This window comes from Sciurus vulgaris (genome assembly GCF_902686455.1).
Source record: "Sciurus vulgaris genome assembly, chromosome: 6".
Lineage (NCBI taxonomy): Eukaryota > Metazoa > Chordata > Mammalia > Rodentia > Sciuridae > Sciurus > Sciurus vulgaris.
In genome coordinates, this window is record NC_136466.1 from 34,548,125 (window position 1) to 34,571,672 (window position 23,548).

Here is a 23,548-nt window from a genome sequence, read left to right on the forward strand (position 1 = left end):
GATGGAGCAATCCAAGAGCAAGCATTCCAAGAGAACTAGGTAGAGGAGGCAAATCTTACAAGCCAGCTTTGGGAGTCATATGGCATTGATTCTGCTATATTCTATTGATCAAAAATAAGTCACCAATTTGGCTGATTTCTTTAAATAGAACAATAGATTGTTCCTATTGGGGGCCATCTTTGGAGACTCAGTAAATCCTGTACTCAAAATTCAGGACAGTGATTAACTTCCAAGTATGAGGCAAAGAAATGACTTTGGGGAGGAGTACAGATTCTCAGATGGCTTGGTGCCCAGGAGAGACTCCCTCTTGGTGAAGAGGCTGCTCAGGGCAGCTAGAGCAAAGATGGGTAAGAACATCAGGGTGGATGTCACTACAAATAAAACTTTTTGGTCCAACTCTATCCTGGGTGAGTTGAGGAAGAATAAAACCGAGATCCTAATGCCTGAGCACCCTGGATGATGTAGACATCAAGTGGGGAATGAGAAACTTGTCATATATCAAGGGTGGAGGGATTCCTGTTAAACTGACATGTGAGTCAGGCACAGAGGCACACACCTGGAATTCCAGCAGCTCAGGAGGATAAGGCAGGAGGGATTGCAAGTTCAAAGCCAGCCATAGCAACTTAGCCCCTAAACACCTTAGCAAGACCCTGTCTCAAAGTGAAAAATAAAATGGCCTGGGATGTGGCTCAGTCATCAAGCACCCCAGTTCAATCCCTGGTACCAAAAAAACAAAACAAAACCCCAAAACTGGAGGTTCTTTGCAAAGACTGGGGTAATCAGGCCAAAGATTGGGAACCAAAGTTGAGACCTAGTCAAAACAAGAACTAAGAGGAGCATAAATAAAGTTTGGTCAAACAGTCTTGTCCTCTCGAACAGAGTCTTTCTCCATTGATCCATGTTACTGCAGCCCTATTTCAGAGACCTGACTTTGGGGATTCCAACAAGATCAGGCCATTGATCCCCCAAGACAAGCAGAAAAAGTGGTGGTGAAAGGCAGGAAAGTAAACTAGTATGTTCATATTGGGAAGACAAAGTGAGATCCAGTGTTCAGCACTGTCTTAAGGTGCTGGTACGAGGTTTAAGTTTAAACAGAGTTAAGAATTGGGCAAGAGGTATGCATAATTAAGCAATCTTGGTCACACTGTGGTCTTGATCATTATTTCAGTCTAGTTCTGTGAGGTATCTTCAGAGAGGTCTTTATCACTTCATGGGGTAATTCCACTTGCTGCTCAGGATGTTTATCAGATCTCTGATCCTGGAAGGGGGAGCTTTGGTTCCCATGAGATGATTGCTCCTGCTTGGTGGACAGTCTCATGGGGGATGACTTCCTGGAAGGTGTGGAACAGAGACTGAAGACTTCTAGGTGCCACTCCAGGGGTCTGAAACAGGATACTATAAAAGCAGATAGTGGAACATTTGCAAATCCCTCAGTCTTGGGGGACAATCTAGGTTAGGTAAATTTAGGTCTAATAAGCATTGTATTCCTAGTTTGTAGATGACTACTTAAATGATTAACATGTCTATATGCAGAGCTGAGCAGTGACCTGATGGAGTTTAAAATGAAGTTTTATTCTGCTTTCAGTTACCCATTGGGCATCTGAAGGCCTAAATGATGAAGTCACTGCTTGTAGCAAAAGCAGCCTAAGTTCCTGTTGTACTAAAAGAGTTTTATCATCTTATTCAGAGTAAAATCCAGTGACACAAATTCCAGTAAAACTGGTCCCTTTGCCTCTGATCACCAACTGCACTCTTGTTTTCCTTTTGGTTTCAGCAAATACACATGCTGCAGGTTAAACTCCAGGCCTCACACATGCTAGGAAAGTGCTCCAGTGCTCTACAGCACTGAGGACAACCCAGCCCTTTTTATTTTGAGACAGGGTCTTGTTACATTGCCATGGCTGGCGAAATGCATTTGTGATTCTCCTCCCTTAGCCTCCTAAGTAGCTGGGTTGTGCCACCATGCTCAGCTAATAGTATTCTTACGTTTCTTAAAAAGGCAAGGCATGCTCCCACTTAGGGAAATTTTTAATCTGCTTTTTATTCTGTTACTCAACTTGGCATATTTGTCTTCTGCAGGTCTTTCTTCAGATGTCACCTACTTCATGAAATGTTTCTTAACTACTTCATGTAAAATTGCTCAAAACCTCTGAGTTCCCATTTCTCTATTAGCAAAACATAATAATAATTATAATTTTTTCTCTCTCCCACAGTAGAATTTAAGCTACATATGTGCAGGCAGGTTTTGCCATGTTTATTCACCGCTGTATTTCTAATGTTATCCTTAGGTAATTGTGGGGCAGTGATTTCAGAACTCCCTGTCCAAGATATCAGAAGCCATGGATGCTAAAGTCCTTTATATAAAATGGCACAGTACTGGTATATAAACTATGCACATCCTCCCCAAATCATCTCTACATTACTATTATATCTAATGCAGTGAATGCCTCCACATCACTTCATGCGTAGATCTAGCATAGTACTTACTCTGCAGTGCAACAAAATCCAATTTTTAATTTTTTCTTTTGGGTAACTTTCTGATTTTTTCTTCTGAATCTAAAAAATCAGTTTGGTTAAATTCACCGACGCGAGAACCCGCAGATAGATATGCCAACTTTATATAGCTGATTCCGTTTATATGAAGAACAAAGACTGCCAAAATAAACATGGTTTAGGGACATATACAAATGGGGTAACCTTAACAAAAGTAACGCTGAAAACAATTCAGGAAAATACCTCGGGAAGCACTGTGGACAAGGCTCCAAAATTTTGGCGAGGTTCAGTCAAGCGTTTATTGTGTGAGCATTTGATTGCTTTTCAGCTGTGCCTATGCCCACGTTATCTTCTGCGCATGGTAATTAAAAATAATCATGACTAATAGTGGAAGCTAACCCATACCGACTCTCTTAAATATATCTAAATTAGGATTTTGTTTAGTCACTTCATGTTGCCGCCTAATAGAACAATACTGGCGGCTGACCTGGGCAGCAGTGGCAATCCTATTTGCCCCATGCACCCAGCCTGCCACTGCTGATGCACGCGGACCAGCGGGCCCCGAGCTTCGCGCGCGAAGAGATTTCATCGGCCAGAGGTCGCCGCGCCGCGCCGCGTTCTGGGAAGTGTAGTTGGCGTGGCCCGGGGGATGCCGGGAGTCGTAGTTTTCCTGGGGTTCGCGGGATGGCGGGGACTGCTCGCGGCTTTTCTGGGGGGCCGTTGGCAAGGGTTATCCTGAGTCTACTAGGACGGCCCGCCCTGGGCTGAGACGCTTCCGGCTGCCTCTTCCAGGCCGTGACGAGAGCCAGCGCTTCTCTCCATGTGAGTGGGGCGACAGTACGGTGTCATGGCAGGGCCGGCGGGGCGTCGAGGACAGGCCCTGAGCTGCTCTGAGTCGCGCGGCCCGTGCGTCCGGAGGCGCGGGTCGGCGGGCGACCTGGGGGTAGCGGTTCTGCGCCCTGCCCCACTGGCGTCTGGGGACTCTTGGGGAGGGAGCGTGGCAGCCAAGTGAGCAGGGGTGTGCTGGGGATAGCAGGGGGCGGGTGCCTCAGTCTTTTGTGGCTTCGTTAGCGAAGCAGAAATCATAAAAACAACAATAGCTCATATCTACAGGGAACGTCCATGTGCCCGGCACAGGAATGAATGAACTCATTTGATACCAAGTCGAAGGCTCGTTGGTTGGCCCTATAACTGTTCCCATTTCATAGATAATGATCCCGGGCTCAGAATGGCCAGATAATTGCTCAAATTAATCCTTGGACCAGGACTAGGACTCCCTTCCTGCCTTTGCTACTTACCGTTTTTGTTGTTGGTTTTTTCTGTTTTTGTTTTTTTGTTATTGTTGTTACTTTGTGCATGCCCTGGATCCTTAGTTCTTAGTCTTCCTCACATCTATAAAATGTGGTAGTAATACAGTCCTCTGCATCTCCTTGGGATTGGTTCCAGGACCCCACCACCCAACCATCCAGGATACCCAGATCCTCAGATGCTCAAGTCCTTTCTGTAAAATGATACAGTATTCACATACAGCCTATGGGTATCCTCTGCTATTCTTTATCTGCAGATTATTTATAAGTGGTTGTTATACTGTATTGTGAAGCTTAAAAATAATACATAAAAAGCACTCAAGATTCTTGCTGTGGAGAAGGTTGTGTATCGTAGGGTAACTACTTCCACGACCCCTTCCCTTTGGCAGAGGTGCTCCACCTGGAGATTTCATAGCACATTCAGCTTATTCTGCTTTCTTGCCAGGGGTGGCACACTGAGTGTCCCACTGTAAACTCAGACAGAGTTATTGCATAGGAAGCTAATACTCCTCTGGCTGTTCCATGCAGAATCTTGCTATCTACTGAGCCGTTCGAGTTTCTGCCCCTCCCAACTAGTATGTGTAATAGGGAGAGAAGGGTTATTTGGAGCTGTGGATACCCTTAAGCATGGCTCTGCAGGGTAAGTATTTAGGGGCAACAATCTGGCATGTCCCTTGGGCTAGGGACAGTGTTTTAAATCATATTACTTTCGGGAAGGTTTGGTAAGGCCAGGTACCTCAAGAGAGAGGGTGGGAAAGTTTACAGGTTGTGTTATACTCACAGTTCTTGAGAACATAGCACTCCACAGAGGCCCACTCAGGGAAAACACCTTTGTTGTGATTTCCACAGGAAGGAAAGGGCAAGGCAGAGCAGGCAGGCCTAGGATCAACTAGCTATGTTTGAAAGTGCTATCCCTGGGAAATTCAAGTTCATTGTGGCTATTAGAGTGTACAGTTTAAAACTATGTAAGGCCCTTTAATATCTACAGATGAGTCACAATTTACTTAGAGGAAACTGATAGCATAGGTGAGGGATGACGTTTGGCAAATTGGCTTTGTCAACATTCTTCTTACTTGGTTTGCATCATGTATGTGGCTTTGCTGGGACCTGATGGAAGTTATAGAAAGTTGTAACTCCCTCTATTCAAGCCACATCTTGACACCAGATTTTTTCATGGCACCTGTTTCCTTTTCAGACCTACCTCGTCAGCACTCTATTCTCCTTTCATAGGAAGATTAAGAAAGAAGGGATGGCTACAGATTTGCTGCCTGCTCAGGTGACAGTAAGTGAAGTTTATCTTTTCTAGGAATTGCCTTCTGGCTTCAGAGATGTGGGCATATTTACATATTTTATATCCAGTGATAAAGAATCCAGAACCTTGGAAGTTTTCCCCAGGATCCTGGGCTTATTGAGGGACTGCTGAGGAATATGCTTCTTTGTCCCCAGGAACTCTTATTTACCCCAAACTCACTTCATGACCAAAATTTGAGTCAACTCTGAATATATTCTTCCTTTTACAGTAGGTGCTTGGTAAGAAGTACAGGGTAATAGTCTTTGTCTTTGCAGGGACATGTAGGGACATGGAAGGGCCAAAAGACTCTTAATGAACATTTATTGAACACTAACTATGTACAGTATTCTGAGCAGCACCCTGGGAATACAAAGAGGGAAGATTTTATTTCCATCTTCAGGGAGTTCATGGTACTGAACTAAATGTCCAGGAAGATTTAAGGGAAACATCCTAGAAGTGGGGTCATTTGGAGTTGATTCTGAAGACCAGGACCGATATTGGTGATTAGAGAAGACCAAGCACATTCCAGAAGTTCAGGCTGGCTTGGGTTTTGAGGCTAGCATTGGGGAGGACAGGGCTAAGGCCTCCCGAGGCCTAGTGCAGCCATGAAGTTGAATTGGCTATCATCCCTATTAACTATCTAATGGATGCCTTTATCTCTTCATCTGATTCTCTGATTTTTAAATTTTCTTTTCTTTTTAAGAAATCTCTTTTCCCTTTTGAGATCCATACTCATTACTTTTACCATTATCTTTCTGAGGATCAAACCCAAATTTCTGTCCTCAGGCCTGTCCTAAAGTTCTATCTGTCATTCCCAAATCCTTATAAAATATTTCCGTATGAAATTTCCATCCTTTCTTCCAACATGAGCTCCCTTTCCTGTTTGTCTCCCTTCTGTGAATTTTCTATTCTTCTATGTCCCAGAGCCTCTGCTTTTCAGAGGCTAGTTTTCCAAAAAGTAGTGATAATCCATGGGTTAAAAACATGGACCTTGAAACTTGACTTTGTGGGTTCAAATCCAAGCTAGGCATGTAACCTTGGGCAAGTGATTTTATCTCTTTATACCTCCTTTCCTCTATTTAAGTGGGTTTAGTGATATATATATACCTCTTAGAACTGATCTAATATCTATCTTTATTCTTAGATAAAGAAAATGTGGTATATATACACAATGGAATTTTATTTAGTCATAAAGAAGAATGAAATTATTTCATTCTCTGATAAATGGATGGAATTGGAGAACATCATGCTAAGTGAAATAAAGCAGACTCAGAAAGTCAAGAGTTGAGTGTTTTCTGTCAATGTGGAAGCTAGAGAGAGAGAGAGACAGAGAGAGAAAGAGAAAAGCAGGGGAGGGGAAATCTCATGAAAATAGAAGGGAGATCAATAAAATAGAGGAAGGGGATCAAGAGTGAGGGAGGAGGGGCATGGGAAGTACTGGGGAATTAAATCTACTCAATTATGCTATGTCATATACATAGTGAATATTCATCAGTGAATTCTGCATACATATGTATGTATGTATATATGTAATTATAATGTACTAATTAAAATAATAATAATAATGGAAGGGAGGTCAATAGCATAGAGCAAGTGGGAAGGAAAGGGAAGATGCCAGGGAAGGAGATTGAACAAATTGTTTTGTGCCATGTATGAATATGACATAATGAATCCCATTATGTGTAATTATAATGCAACAACAAAAAATTTAAAAATTTATTCTTTTTGTGTATTGACTTCCTTAGTCCTTACAAGAGGATTACTTGAGGCACAGATATGCAAGTCACTTGCTTATAGTCACTCAACTGGCTTTTGAATCCAGACAAGACAATTTTTTACTGTTAATGTTACACTCTGAGAAAGTACAAGTAAAATGCTGAGAACAGTACATGGCGCATATTGGATTTCCAAAATTACCAGCTGTTCCTATTATTGGCATCAGCAACAGCCTGTGCATTATTTTAGGACCAGCCAAATTTGGTATGTCTCTCTTTACTAGGCTGCACTTAACTTTGACTCCTTAATTACCAGGAGATGAATATTTTAAGGAAACAAAGATATAAAGACCAGCAAAATGCCATGCAAAGTAATACCAGCTATTAATAGTAATACCTTCTGTTTAAACGTGGGACTCTTCACTATCTAAGCTTTCCCACAGCTCCAAGCTGGAGAAACATATTTCATTTTAGCTAAGGAAAGATGAGACAAGTTTATTTGCAGCTCATAGCCAGTTTCTGTGGATAGTGAATTCAGTACCTAATTCTTTCAAATAGGTGTTCTGGGAACCTAGAGTGACCCAGTCACAGGTGTCATTACCCTCTTTGAGTTAGTTCAATGGTAATATCCAATGTCAAGTTCTGTCCTCATTCAGCATACTGTGAGATGAATTTCTGTTGTCTGTTAGAAAAATTAAATAGCAAACAAGCATAATTTGGGGGTAAAGTAGAATCTTCACAGATTTTATAAATATCTCATTTATTTCAATGTAATATAATTTATCATCTGGGGAAAAGTACATGGAGCTTGGTGCTGATTGCTTATTAGTAATATAAATGACATCTTTTTTGCAATAAATTGATACCTTTTATTGATATTTTCATTGTTTTTCTTAAAATCTTTATTCTTTTAGAGCTGTTTTAGATTTAGGCAAATATTGCTTAGATAGTAGCCTAGTCATATAGTCATATATATATATATATATATATATATATATATATATATATATATATATATATACCTTGCAACCAGTTTTCCATATTCCAGACATGTTACATTAGTATGCTACACTTGTACAATTAATGAGCCAACACAGTTACCTCATTATAGCTACAGTTCATACTTTATTTATATTTCTATGGTTTTTACCTATATCCATTTTCTTTTTCAGGATTCCATCCAGGAGAGCACATTACATTTAGTTGTCATGTCTCTTTAGGCCCCCTGAGCTTTTTGTTTCTCAGACTTTCCTTGTATTTGTTGACCATTACAGTTTTGAGAAGTAGTGGTTAGGTATTTTGTAGAATGTCCCTTCACTATGATTTGTCTGAGGTTTTTCTCATCATTAAACTGGGGTTATGGGTTTTTGAGGGAAGACCACAGAGGTAAAATGTCATTCATCAAGTCATACAAAAAGTGCATATTAATAACATGACTTCACTGTTGATGTTGACCTTGAACATATGACCGAGGTAGGGTTTGTCTGGTTTTTCTACTACATTACTCTTTTTCTACCTTCCCATGCCATAATCTTTGGAGGGAAGTTACTGTGCAGCCCACACTTAAGGAATATGGAATCTATATAAATTATTTGGAAACCTGCAGAGAGGATTGCCATTCTTCCCATTTATTCATTTACTTATTCAATCATGCATTTTATCAGTATGGTGACAGATCTTCCTACTGTTAGCATACACCAATTTAAAAAAAAATTTTATTGGTTGCCTTGAAGTTTGCAATGTGAATTACAACTAGTCCATCTTTGAGGAAAATTCTGTTGCTTCATGGTAGTACAGGTACATCCTAGTAGTTTTCTCTGTTATGTCCATCCATTCCTTATGACTTTGCTGTCATTCATTTCAGTCATATGCTATAAACTCCCATTATTATTTTTATTAGTTTAAGCAAACAGTTATCTTTTAGTTCAGTTAAGAATAAGAAAAATAGGGACTGGAGTTGTGGCTCAGTGGTAGAGCACTTGCCTAGCATGTATGAGGCACTGGGTTCGATTCTCAGCACCAAATATAAATAAATGAATAAAACAAACATCCATAAATATAAAAATTTTTTTAAAAGAATAAGAAAATTTTTAAAAAATTATTTTAGAACTGTGGATGTAGATCAGTGGTAGAGTTTGTCTAGCATGTACAAGGTCCTGGATCTAATCCTTAGCACCACAATAACAAACAAGTTTTAAAAAGATTGTAATTTATCTTCCTTTACTCTTCTCTCCTCCTTTTTTTGTGTATGTTCAAGTTTCTGACCTGTATTATTTTCTTTCTCTCTGAGGAACTTGTTTTGCCATTTCTTGAAAGGTGTGTCTGCCGGTAATGAATTCCCTCAGTTTTTGTTTCTCTTAGTCTTTTATTTCTCATCCCTTGTAAAGGATGATTTCCTCAAGGAAGTATAATTGTAGATTTCTGGTTTTTTTCTATATATACTTTAAATATTTTTTTTTTATGTTGCTTTCTTGTCTTCATAGTTTCTAGTGAGAAAATTCACTGTAAATCTTATCCTTTTACCTTTTCAGGTAGGATTTTTTGTTCCCCCCTCTGTCTTCTTTCAAGATTTTTTCCTTGACTTTGGTTTTCTGCAGTTTGAATATGATATGCCCAGGTGTAGGTTTTTTGGTATTTATTATTCTTGGCATTCTCTGAATTTCCTGGTGTTTTGGTTTGGTATCTGTCACTAACTTGGGAAAATTCACAGCTATTTTTACTTCAGATATTTCTTTTGTTCCATTCTCTATTTCTTCTGGTATTCTAATTTCAGTAATTTTAAATGATCAAGTTGTATTTTTAACATGGAAGAATATGCTTGATGTTTCAGTAAGAAACTTAGGGGTATAAAACAGCAATCATCATTTGTCACTTCTCACAGTTTCTCCGGACCAGGAATGCAGAAACATCTTATATTCACTATACAAAATCTTGAGTCCAAAAGACTTAAACTCTAGGGGCTAGAATTATCCAAAATCTCAGGTGCTCACATGTCTTAGGCTGTGACTGGGGCTGTTGAATGGAACATCTGTTGTAATAACTCCATGTGTCTTGGCCATGCAACATGGTGCACAGGCTCCACATGAGCCAGGTGGAAGGTGTATTCTTTTACTACCTGTCCTTGGAAATCATCACCTCCACTGAATTCCATGGGATGCTCACAGAGCAGATAGGGTGAAAAATTAATTGGTCATCTTGAGAAAGCACAATCTGTTCCATCTGTCAGAATTTAAAATGCACATATATGTTGACCCAATAGTATTGTCTTTAACAGTTTATTTTATAAATATAGGTGTACATGTACTCAGATATATCTGTATGAGAATGGTTAATGTGCTCTATTTGTTATTTAAATATCCATCAACAAGGGAATTGATAAAATAAATATTTTACAGTGGAATTTATGATATATCATTAAAAAGAATGAACTTGTATATGACAGTTGCCTGTCATTGGTTGGTGCTGTGCACTAAGAATATGTGAACCATGAATATAATCACCTATGTCATTTAAAATTTTCTAGTAATATTGTAAAAAACAATGTAAGTAGAAGCAATTAAGTGAACTTAGTATCTTTAATTCAGTGTATCAAGATATTATCTTTACATGAAACAATATAAAATTATTACTGAGATACCATGTGTTTCTTTGTGTGTGTGTGTATGTATGTATGTGTGTATATTTGTATGTATATACATACATATACACATATAGTAAATCATCTGCTATGTGTTCTATATACATATATATAGTATATTTCAATTCAGAATAACTACATTTCATATGCTCAGTAGTCACTTGTGGCTGGTGTCTACCACATATTGGGCAGGAAAATCATAGACAAATCATAAAATTTAATATTTGAAATCAGGTAAAAAAGATTTTATATTGTATGTAGAGATTCAGTATTTGAATGACCATTGGTTTCTCATTAGAAAAAACAGGTCAGAAAACCATAGAATGGCCTTTTACATGCAGAAAGAACTGTCATCCCAAAAGTCTACATGCAATAAAAATATTTTTCAAGAATGAAGGTGAAATAAAAATATTCTTGGGTAAAAGATAATTTAGCTAATGTACTGCCAGCAAACTAGCACTACAAAGTGTACTATAGGAAGTTCTTGAAACTAAAAGAAAAATATGCCAGATGGGAACTTTGATTAGAGCATTATAAATGGTAGCAGTCTGGATGAATACCTCTCAATTTCTTTAAAATGCATAAGACTGTTTAAAGCAAAATTGAAATATTGTATTATGGAGTTTATAATGTATGTAGATATATATGACAACTGTGGAAATAGAATCCTTCTGCATCTGAACTGGTAAAGCTCTATCTTCATCTCTGGGCTGATGATGTCTGTTTTTTAACCCTTGGCCAAACAAAATAAGGACAGCCTATGTTGCTTAGAATCTTAATAGTACTGGCAACTTCCAGTTGCCTCTTTACTAATGGTTTGCAAACTAACCTAAATGGTTTGACAAGCTTTGTTTGATTGCATAAAATGCTCCTGCTGAAAATTCCTCCTTTGAGCTGTCCTGAAACCAAGGTTTTCCATGCAGATTCAGAGAGTCCAGCATACAGTCTGTGTGCGCAAATATGGGAAATCACAGTAGTGTCTCCTGGTCTCCAAGGGGTTCTCTGTGTTCTCTTTCTTTTGCTGTCCTGCATGTACCCTTTGTCTTTAAATAAAAGTCTTTCATAAGTATGCTCTGTGAAGTCTGGAGAGTCCTGTCACCTCTGAACTGGGAAAATCTTTATAGCAACCATAGAAGGGGTGGTGGTGTCCTGTATAACTGGGTTCTTGCATTCTGTGTAAAGTGATCTATTTGTTCTACATAGACTAGGAGTGATGAAGAATATATGTTGTTATTCTAAGAACAGCCACTAAAAATGCAAAGAGGTATAACTAAAAAGTCCATATAAAATTAAAATGGAATCTAAAAGAATTCATGTGGGCATGTCTGTACTCAGGAGGTGAGGCAAGAAGATCACAAGTTTGAGTCCAGCTTCAGCAAGTTACCAAGACCCTGTCTCAAAATAAAAATAGAAAGGGGCTGAGGATGTGGGTCACTGGTAAAGCACTCCTGCATTCAAACCCTAGTACCTCCTCCCTCCCAAAAAGGAATTCAAGCTCTGAAGTGTAACTCAATGATAGAGTGCATTTTTAGTATATATGAGTCCCTAAGTTTGATCCCCAGCACCACAAAATTAGTTAATTCAAAAGAAAGGAACACTCACACACTAGAAATAATATAAACCTAATGGTTTAAAGAAATAAGTAAGATTGCTTTGCTGGCCCTTTCTAAAAATATCAAAAAATAATCAGGGTGACAACTTGTATTCTTTTGAACAATATTGTGTACAGCATAATACACACACACACACACACACACACACACACACACACACTATTTCAACAAATAGAGATTGTTTTGTCACTTGCTCTTTCATATGAGGCAATAATATATTAAGTTCATATTCTGGTAGCAGGCATGCCAAGTTACCTCATTCTATTTAATGACTGCACAACATTCATGGAATATATATATATATATATATATATATACTATAATTTGATTATTCATTCCCTGATTGGTAGCTGTATGGGTTGTTTTCAATTTTTCACCATTGTATTTGCTGCTATTAGCAATTTACTACAAATTCAGGGGCTTAAAACAAGATATTCAGTAAATATTAACTTTTTTGTTGTCATTTTGTGGTGCTGGGGATTGAACCCAGGACCTCATACATGCTGGAGATGTGCTTCACCACTGAGCTACATTTCCAACTCTTAAATAATTCTATTTTTATTTGTCTTATAACTCATAAATTCTTTTATATCTCTGTTCAGCTAATGGTATTTTCCCTAGTTTTCCAGCTTTTCCCTAGATATACCCTGATTTTTTTTTCTCCCTAGGTATTTAAAAGAAATTAAGTAGCTGATTTGAAATATTTAGAATCCCAAGACATTTTCAGATTTACTTGCTATGCATCACAGTGTAACCTTCTTATCGAGTTTACCATAGAGGAAGATTGGTCCTGAGTGAGTAGAAATGGGTTTGCCGTTCCAGGAGTCTGTGACATTCAGGGATGTGGCTGTGCTCTTTAGCCAGGATGAGTGGTTGCATCTGGACTCTGCCCAGAGAACCTTGTATCGGGAGGTGATGCTGGAGAATTACAGCAGCCTGGTCTCACTGGGTAAGGACTTTTGCCTATAACGAAAAATGTGCTAAATTACTTTGGATCTCCCTCTTTGCAATTCAGAGTCTATAGGTTTCCACCCTATTGTACCCCTGGAAAAGTATCCTGTAGAAATGAAAGTGAATGTTTGTGTTGTGATGATCTCTCTTTTCTCACACACCACTCCCAATCAGTTTTTTTCCATGCAGTAGGCCAGTAACTAAATCCCAAAAACACATAGAACATATAGATGTTGAAAACTTAAGAACACCTGTCATAGAGGCATTCCTTGCCAGGGCTCTATGTTATTTCTGAAATAAGACCTGTTTCATGATCCACCATCTGAAAACTCCAGGGTCCTTTATAAGTGTTTGTGGTTCTCATTCCACCTTCCTGGGTTGCCTTCTCTTCCTTTTTGGCTCAGAGTAAGCGGGATGTGTGTTCTGTTTGAGGTTGCTGTTTATGCCATCCATTCAAACTCCATTTCCTTCCCCATGAGCAGGGATTCCATTTTCAACACCTAAGGTGATTTGTCAGTTACAACAAGGAGAAGATCCCTGCATGGTGGAAAGAGAAGTTCCTCCAGACACATGTCCAGGTGAGTGAGAGGCTGGAAAATGGGCACAAGGGAGTCTTTATAGATGAGCAGGTCATGAAGAGGCAGTGTTTGGGTGACTTTCTTGAAAATACTGGGCCCTGTTGAAATACTCAGGGCCAGTTGTAATTTATTTAAGCTATATAGTTTACTTAAATACCTACAATTATGTAATTGCAGTTATCTAATCCTAGTCTATTTTCAATCATGGATTAAGTGAAAAAAGGCAGGTTTTAACCCCAAATTAACCTACCTCAAGCCAAATCTTTTCACTTAAAATCAGAACTGAGTTTAGGGTTGAGCGTATTTCATAACTTCAAGACAAATTGATTTCATGTATCTTACAGATTTTCATTATTCTTAAGAGTCCTATAAGTAAATTATAATATTCTGCTTGTAGCTTATTAGAAGAAAAGAATATGTCTATTTCTTTTCATGATAAAATGGAAAGGACAAAAGTGATGTAAGGGTAGTAAGTAGGAAAAAGTTGTTCTTCCTCCAATCACAAGGGGAAATTATGCATATGGCTGATTTACTCCATATTTTCTTTATAATCAATGTCTCAAACTTAGATCAAATATTCTCAACCCAGTTATGCTTCAGGACTATTGTGATTTTAAAACCTGAATGTCTTTTTTTTTGGTACCAGAGATTGAACCCAGGGTCACTTAACCACTGAGCCATATCCCCAGCCCTTTTTATATATTATTTAGAGATAGGGTTTTGCTGAGTTGCTTTAGGCCTTGATAAATTGCTGAGAATGGCTCTGAACTTTGATCCTCCTGCCTCAGCCTCCCAAGCCACTGGGATTACAGGTGTGTGCCAGTGCACCCACCCTGAATATCATTTTTTAAGAAAGACTGTTTTCCTTTCACAGACTGTGCTATGAAACTATAATCACTATGCTATGAGACAATGCTATGAAATTTTGTGAAATCACAAGATTTAAGAAAAACAATCTAAATATTTTAAAACTGGAATGCAGGATTTCTGAGAGCATGGGAAAAATATGAGGAAAGTGACATTTGTGTAGAAAGGAGAAAGTGAAGACAAGTTACCTGCTTCATTACCTGGTGTGTGCAATGGAGAACGATGAGAAACTGGAGATCTAATAGTATTCAACTTGAGCTATTCACCTGACATTGTTCTGTTTCCTCAGACCTCTGATCCACCTGATCTTGTATATGTAACTTTACTTCTCCCAGGGCAGTTTCTTCATTTTCAGTGTTAATTTATCCAGTATATTCTTTTATACCACCCCTCAACCGCTTTCCCTTTTTCCACTATACCATATTGTTTTCCATCTAGATTAAATCCACATTTAAGATCAGATGTCATCAAAACTTATATGTATTGTTGTCAATTTTATTATCACATTGATACATCTGTCTCTTCCAGCAAAAGCATTAATTCTTCTGATTTATTTCAGATTTCAAGACTTTGCCTGAGATAGCATTGCCTGCCTCACAGAACATTTTTATTGAAGCAACAACTCATGGAATAATAAAGAAAAAGTCCACCAAATACGGTCCCTGGGACATCAACTTTGGAGAAGCTGTAAAATCTGAGAGCAGCATAGTACAGGAGGAACCTCTTAGGGAAATGGCAGCCTCCTCCAAGAAAACTATCAGTGGAGATGAAAACCCTACAAGTCTTGAGCTAGAGCAAGGCTCATTTATAAATAAAATTATTGTTTCACAACAGAGTATTCCCATAGAAAAGATACCCCATATGTATTACACGTTTGGGAAAGATTTTACACAAAATTTTGATATAATGAGATGCTTCCAAATCTACCCAGGAGCAAAACCTCATGTCTGTAATGAATGTGGGAAGAGCTTCACACAGAGTCTTCATCTTCTGGAACACCAGAGAATTCATACCGGGGAGAAACCCTATAAGTGTAATGAGTGTGGGAAAGCCTTCAGCCACAGGTCATCCCTTCTTACCCATCAGAGAATTCATACTGGAGAGAAGCCTTACAAATGTAATGAATGTGAGAAAGCTTTTAGCAGCAGTTCAACTCTGATCAAACATCTGAGGGTACACACTGGAGAGAAACCCTACCGATGCAGAGAATGTGGAAAAGCCTTCAGCCAGTGTTCAACCCTCACCGTACACCAGAGAATTCATACTGGAGAGAAACTCTATAAATGTAGTGAATGTGAGAAGGCCTTCAACTGTAGAGCCAAACTTCATAGACATCAAAGAATCCATACAGGTGAGAAACCATATAAATGTAGTGAATGTGGGAAAGGTTACAGCCAGTTTGCCTCCCTAGCTGAACATCAGAGACTCCATACTGGAGAACAACTATGTCAATGCTTGGAATGTGGGAGAACTTTCACTCGCATCTCCACCCTTATTGAACATAGGCGAATTCATACTGGAGAGAAACCCCATCAGTGTAATGAGTGTGGGAAGACCTTCAACCAGTATTCATCCTTTAATGAACATCGTAAAATTCATACTGGGGAAAAACTTTATACATGTGAAGAATGTGGAAAAGCCTTTGGTTGCAAATCCAACCTTTACAGGCATCAGAGAATCCACACTGGAGAGAAACCCTACCAATGTAATCAGTGTGGAAAGGCGTTCAGCCAGTATTCATTCCTAACTGAACATGAGAGAATCCACACTGGAGAGAAACTCTATAAGTGTATGGAATGTGGGAAAGCCTACAGTTACAGATCAAACCTCTGTAGACACAAAAAAGTCCACAATAAAGAAAGACTCTATAAATGGAATATGGAAAACCTTTTATCTATGTCTCCTCCCTTACTCAGTACCAGAGATACCTGAGAGGAGAGAAGCCTATGAACTTTAATTCATCTCTCTCATAATCCAGGACTTTTCACTGGACAATAATCAGGAGAATAGTAAATAAGGCACAAACTCCTAGTAGATTTAATCTCTTTACTTTTGTAGGAAAAAGACTAGTTACCACTAAGTGAAATATATGAAGAGCGCTGACTTGTCATTTTATAAGAACCATTGAATTCTAAGGTTTCTAAAACTTTTCATTTTTTTAAATTTGTAGAAAAAGTATAAAAGGCTTCACTTAAAAAAAACAAATAGTAGTTGAATATAAGTTTTCTTTCTCATTAGATCATAATCTCTAAGAGTAAGCTTCGGTGTGTGAGTGTCCTTTTAAAAATAGTCATTGAATTAATAATATGAATAAGTGTGGGGCCTCATTTCTAAAAATGGCAGGTTCATGTCAGGTTTGGTGGCACATACCTGTATTCCCAGCAACTTGGGAACCTGAGGCAGGAGGATCACAAATTCAAAGCCAGCTTCAGCAATTTAGCAAGGCCCTAAGCAACTTAGTGAGACCCTGTCTTAAAATGAAAATAAAAAGTGCTGGGATGGGGATGTGGCTCTGTGGTTAAGTACCCCTGGGTTCAATCCCTGGTGCCACAAACAAAACAAATAAAAATGGCAGGTCCACATAGGTAGCGTTCCTATTAATAAAGAGATGCTAAAGATAAAAAGGAATTCTTTAATCTTTCATGTGGAAATAACAAAGCCCTTTTGGCCCCATAAGCAAGTTAAAAGTATATGTGTGTGTCTACACACACATACATTTATGTATACACGTGTACAGTCGTGTGTATGTAACAGTGGGTATGTGTTTTGAAAAATGCATTGTTAGACAATGCATTGTGTCATTACACTAACCTCGATGATCTAGATCAATTTGTATGCCCACTTGATGCAATCAAGAAATGTGGACAAACACAAGATACATGGGGCTGCTATGGTATAACACAGCATACTGTTTGGTAGTATTTTTTTTAATAAGTAGAAGGTATATAAAATTACAAGAAGTATAGTATAGTAATATGTAAACCAGTAACAGTTGTTTATCATTATTATCAAATATTATGTACTTTAATAATTATATGTGCTATACTTTTTTCTGACTGGCAGCGCAGGTTTGTTTGTACCAACATCACCACAAATGAATCTTGTGCTAACATGTTACAACAACTGTAACCTCATGATAGTCTGCAGTGCCACTGAGTGGTAGGAATTTTTCAGTTCCATCATGATTTTATGAGACCACAGATGTGTATTGGTCCATCATTAACCAAAACATCATTGTGTAGCACATGACTGTATACACATCTGTATGTATACATATGCATGTGTGTGTATACATATCAAGAGTTTGGGAAATTTTTTTCAAAAGTCCTTAACAATTGAACAAAATAGTCTTACTAATTTAGAATTTAGTTTTTAAAATTAAAAATTTGCCCAAAGGGCAAAATTGCTTTCCTCTTATTATTTCTCAAATTGATATGGTTTTATATGGCTGAATAGAGTCTTATAGTATTATAGGAGCTGGAGTAAACTGATGTAGGTGGAAAGACTGTCATGCAAATACTTTCTTTGTTGTAGAGAGTAAACATTTGACATAATTTCATTCTCTACACCTGGTAGCTTAAAAGAACCAGGAGAAATTTAGTTTAATTTAATTATAACCTTTCATTTTACTAATGAATTGGAGTTCAGTGGGGGAGAGTTAAGAATAGAATTGAGATCTTCAGCTCTGGTGTTCTGTGATAATTTATTTCCATCATCCTCTAATCCAGAGAGCACTCTTTGTTTTGTAACCTGGTTAGATGCAATTGCAATAATTTAATCAGTTGTCTTTTTATCTTTGAGGGTTCCTCCTCACTAAAATCTTAATATTTGACTTGTAATCATAGTCCTTTTTCTTAAGAGCCTCTGATTGTACCTGCATTTATAATAACTATTTAAATACCCAAATCCAGGTAGGTCCACATGGTATAGTTGTTTGGGGGTATTTGCTATATATACGGTTTCATTTTTATCACATCTTTTTTTAAGGAATTCTTATGTGTAAAGTTAAGTATGAACATTTTATTATTAAACATTCTATTCATCACTTAAACATCTAATTTCCCCAGGCTTATTTCCTTCAATTCCACATTTAACAGTTGGTATTATTTAAAAATTGTTCTAGTTCAATTAGCTAGACCTTATATAATTCTTAGTTAACTTGTTTTAGTTCATCATAAAGTGTAATTTTATGTATTTAGTGTATTTATATTTGCAAAGAAAGTAAGGCTTTTAAACAGACCTCAATACTTAAACATTTTACCCAATACAGTAAATATACTTAATACCCAAATTTTGGTTTCTAAATGCCATTCCCCACTAAAAGGGTTCTTTGGAGAAATAACTGATTCCATGATTGGAGCAGAGGAAGTATAAGGTATGCCTGGAATATCATTTTATGAAAAAAAATACATTTTACAAGTAGCATTTGAGGGTTAATAGGGGGACATCAAGAAGGACACAAGAGCCAACTTGAGGGTACTCCCACTGGCCAAATTTAGGATAACTTAACTATCAAAAAGATTAATCATTGTAATTGGTTGTAATGCACTGAGAAGAAAAAGCTCAACAATGAAATAGACAAAGCTTTTCATAAAATTATTTGAAGAATACCATTTTCAAATATACATAGAACGATAGACTTAGGAAAATTAAGGAACATTGTTTACATGATGTCGACCCCAGATACCAATTCAAAAAAAAAAAGAAAAAGAAAAAATTAGTTTTTATAATGAAATCTAGTTATTAAACTGAGTTTCACTACTTATGTGAAAAACTGACAGGTGGCTTCTGATGAGATGTAAAATGAAGCATAAATAATCATCCACAATGTACTGCCAAATGTTTAAGAAAAATCAAATCTACCATCTAGACTTATCTTCCTGTTCATAAGAAATACAAGTAGAGGAATAAGTTTAATTACAGAGTGAGAAAATAGACAAATCTAGTGTTGGGAACTTTATATAAGACAACTGATTTAGACTTTTCAAAAAGTCAAGTAATAAAAGGTAGACTCTTCTAGATTAAGATACCCGAGTTACACAAATGCAAAGTGTGATCCTTTATTGATTTCTGACTCAAAAAAATAAAACGGCTATAAAAAGACATTGGGGGGATATTTGGGGAAACAGAATAGAAAGGATATTAGATAATGTGATATGTTTAATTTTCTTAGAAGTGATGATGGTATTGAGGTTATAAAGGATAATGCCCTTATATTTAGGAGATGTATATGGAAGTTTTTAAGTTTGAAAAGTCATGTCTGCAGGATATTTTCAAATAAATATGTAAAAATACTAGCTGTTGTTGAACCTTTGTGTTGAATATATGGATATTCATTAGTCATCATTTAAACTTGTATGTTTAAATTCCTAATAAAAACTGAGGCAAAAAGTGATTGGATAAAATGATGATTATGAAGGCTCCAGTCAGAATTTACCCTCTATATTCAGAGAGTTCCAGTTTGAGAGTTTGTCTTCCAGGGATGTAATCATTGGAAGTAAAATAACTTTGAATTTGTACTGTCTCCACTTTAAATGGAATAGGCACACACCATCTTCTTTCTCTTACTGAGTATAACTAATGCTTGGGGCAGGTGTCCAGGGACCCTGAGAAGTAATGACAGCAGGCATATTTGAGAAGGAAACCAGAATTTGAATTAAGACCATTTGACATTCCTGGGCATTCCTTTGGTGAGGACAGTGGTCGTTACCAAACACCTACACTTCAGAAAGGTTAACTCTTGTCTCTGGTCAGGGGAACTGTAGGTCAAAATTGGTGAAGAGGATTTCCACTGCTGTACTTCTTTTATTATCTTACTGCTACTTGGACATGAATGTGGATATATCCATGAGGTATATGTCAGAGAGAACCTAAAACCTTGCCTTTCTAATCAGCAGATCAGGAAGATGAAGAGACTCCTGGGAGTTGAAAGGTATCAGTGTGGTGACAGATAAGAAAGTGATCTCACAAAACTGTTCCTGCAACCCTGGGCTCACACTTGATCCATACATGTACAGGTCTGACCTTAATGGGGTAGACTATTGCTTAGGTTTGACACTGACCATAGGGGTAGATCTGTGAGTGTTTAAAAAACTGGACAGACAGAACCACAATTCACAGCCCACAGGTGAATTGGAACTGTTGACTAGACTTCTGCAAAGAAAAAAACATTTTCCAGAAGAACTGAATCCTCAGTCTCACGATACTCAAAATGTCCAATGTGCAATGAAGAATGACACAAATACATCAGGAAAGTTTCAACGACTGGTTAGGAAAAAAAAGTCACCAACTCCAAGATGACACATGTTGGAATTATGAGACAAAGAGTTTATGTTTTATGTTTTAAAAATTTTAGTTGATAGTAATTGTACATAGTTATGGGGCAGAGTGTGACAATTTGTGTATACAAAGTGTAATGGTCAGGTAATTGCCATTTTATCACTTCAGACATTTGTCATTTCTTCTGGGAACATTCAAAATCCTCTCAGCTACTTTGAAATATACATTGTTGTCAACCATAGTTATCCTATAGTAGTATTCAGAATGTTACAAGTTATTCATCCTACTTAACTGTACCCTAAAAGTAGATACTTGGAAGAATGTTTCAAAAAGTGTGACCATTCCAGAAATGAATCAATATGTCAGATTTTTCAGGAGGAAAATAAATGAAATTTAAAAGGAACCAAAGGGAAATTTTAGAACCAAAACTATAAAAAAAAACAAAAATGAAAAATGAAAAGTCTCAATAGAATGGAAATGACAGAGGAAAGAATAAACTCAAAGGTGGATTGATAACATTCTGAGCAAGAGAAAAAAACTCATGATTATATCAATGTAGGAGAAGGCACTTGACAAAATTAAATACCCATTCATGATAAAAACTGAGAAAATCAGAACTACAAAAGTTCAACCTAGTGCCAATCATCTACCCAAAACCCAACTGACATTCAGTGGTGATCAACCAGATGCTGTTAAAGTCTGGAACAAGTCACAGAGATCCACTCAACACTTCTGTTCAACAGTGTACTAGAAGTACTTGCAGTCAGGCAAGAAACATAAAAGGCATACAGACTAGAAAGGAAGAAATAAAATGGTTTGTATTCACAGATCATGTGATTATCCACTTGGGGAAAAAAACCAATATATCAACGAACTAATGAGTTTAGCAAGATCACAAGATATTATAAGGTCAATGCAAAAATTATATACTGGCAATGAACAATTGGAAAATGACATAAGATACTTCATTTATAATTTTTTTTAAAAAGGAAAGGAAATTAAATCATAGGAATATAGCATGTAGGACTTTATTTTTATTTTTATTTTTTCCTCTGGCGATTGAACCTAGTGCCTCATGCATGCTAGCAAGTGCTCTCCACTGAGCTATACCATCAGCCCAAATGTAGCATTTCTATACTGAAAACTAGTGATGATGACATCAAAGAGGATGACATCAAAGAGCAAACAGAAAGACCATGTTTCCAGACTGGAAGACAAGATGGTTAAGATGTCAATTCTCATCAATTTAATCTACAGAAGGTACAATTTCAATAAAGAATTTAGTAGCATTTTTTTTTGTAGATATAGATGAGGGAGTTCTAAAATTTGTGTGGAAAGGTACAAAAAAAAAAAAAAGGAAAGAAAGGAAGGAAGAAAGAAAGAAAAGAGTAGCCAAAGCAATTTTGAAAAAAGAAAGTTGAGGCTCTACCCAACTTTAAGTCTTTTTTACAAAGGTACAAAATAAAAATGGATTGGTGAAGGAATAGACAAGTAGGTCAGTGTAACAAAGAGTATAGAAACTGACTTGTAGTTTTAAAATTATATCCTGAGGTTTTTAGATATACTTCCCTGTGAGAGATGGAACTTTATATGCTGCCCTAGAGTGTGGGCTATACTTAGTGATTTACTTCTAAAGAATAGAATGTGGTGAAAGCAAAAGTTGAAAGGTTTGATTATTAAAAGATTGTGGCTTTTGTATTGGGTATGTACTGTCTTGGATCATTTGTCCTTTAGGAAGCCAGCTGCCACACCATGAGGCTACTCCAATAGCCTATGGAGAATTCCATGAAATAATTAACTGATATTCATAGCCAATGGTCAGCAAGTAACTATGGCCTTCTAGCAATCATGTGAGACAACTAGAAATGGATCCTTCCTCGTCAAGCCTTCAACTAAGACTTCAACCATAGTCAACAGCTTACTGCAACCTATTGTAAGACCCTGAGCCAGAAACACTCAGCTAAACTACTCATGCCTGACTTCCTAACACTCAGAAACTGTAGGTATTAATTTCTTAAGCAGCAATAGATAACTAATACAGAATTTGGTACTTGGAGGTGGGCAGCAGCCATAATGAAACCCTAAAGTGTGGGAATGGTTTTGGAACTGGGAAGCAGATGTTCAGTCTACTAGTGCTAGTAAAAATCTAAAGTGCCTTGAGGAAACTCCTTATAGAAGCCTCATGTTATTATTTTTTTTGGTTAAAATTACAGGATTATTTATTTTAAGGCAACTGATTTTCATCAGAGCCACCTTCAAACTTTTTAAAAACTCCTAGTTTCTCTGTACTGAAACATGGAAACCTTGCCTTTTATATGTACATATCTCAAATTGACCTATATTGTACTTCTGTGAAGAAATTATTACCTTTCATGGTCTTTTTACATTTTTCACTTTCTTAATTTAAAAAAAATTGGGAAGGGCCTTTCAATAGAGTGAATATATTCTTCCATTCAATGAGTTGCCTTGATGCACATATGCTTTGAAGTACAAAAATTTTCGATTTTGACAGTCCAATTTACTATTTGTTTGCTTTTGTAGCTTATTATTTTTGTGTCATGTCTAAGAATGACATATCACTGCTGAACTAAAAGTCATGAAAATATATTCTGCTTTCTTCCATAAGTTTCTGTAACTTTAGTACTACTGTTTAGTCTCTGGTCCAGTTTTGCATATGGATATGCAATTGTTGCAAAACAATTTGTTGAAAAGAGTATTCTTTTTTGAACAGTGCCAGCACCCTTGAAATCAAGTGACGATAAATGTGAGGGTTTATTTCTGACTTCTCGATTCTATTTAATTGTTCCATTTCTATCT

General features: G+C 37.2%; 1 protein-coding gene across 4 annotated transcripts; it reads left to right on the forward strand.

Moving 5' to 3' along the window:
* Positions 1-3,163: 3,163 nt before the first annotated feature.
* On the forward strand, positions 3,164-18,197 carry ZNF354C (zinc finger protein 354C). Of its 4 annotated transcripts, none has more exons than XM_079144174.1 (5): positions 3,164-3,315; positions 4,996-5,082; positions 12,879-13,005; positions 13,490-13,585; positions 15,012-18,197. In XM_079144174.1, the coding sequence occupies exons 2-5, from the start codon at positions 5,050-5,052 to the stop codon at positions 16,382-16,384; spliced, it is 1,629 nt and encodes a 542-aa protein (XP_079000300.1). In that variant the 5' UTR covers positions 3,164-3,315; positions 4,996-5,049; the 3' UTR covers positions 16,385-18,197. The 4 variants fall into 4 exon arrangements, with proteins under 4 accessions (XP_079000300.1, XP_079000302.1, XP_079000303.1 ...); XM_079144176.1 differs by lacking the exon at positions 3,164-3,315 and adding an exon at positions 3,350-4,440; XM_079144177.1 differs by lacking the exon at positions 3,164-3,315 and having other exon boundaries at positions 3,350-5,082; positions 12,917-13,005.
* Positions 18,198-23,548: the final 5,351 nt, after the last annotated feature.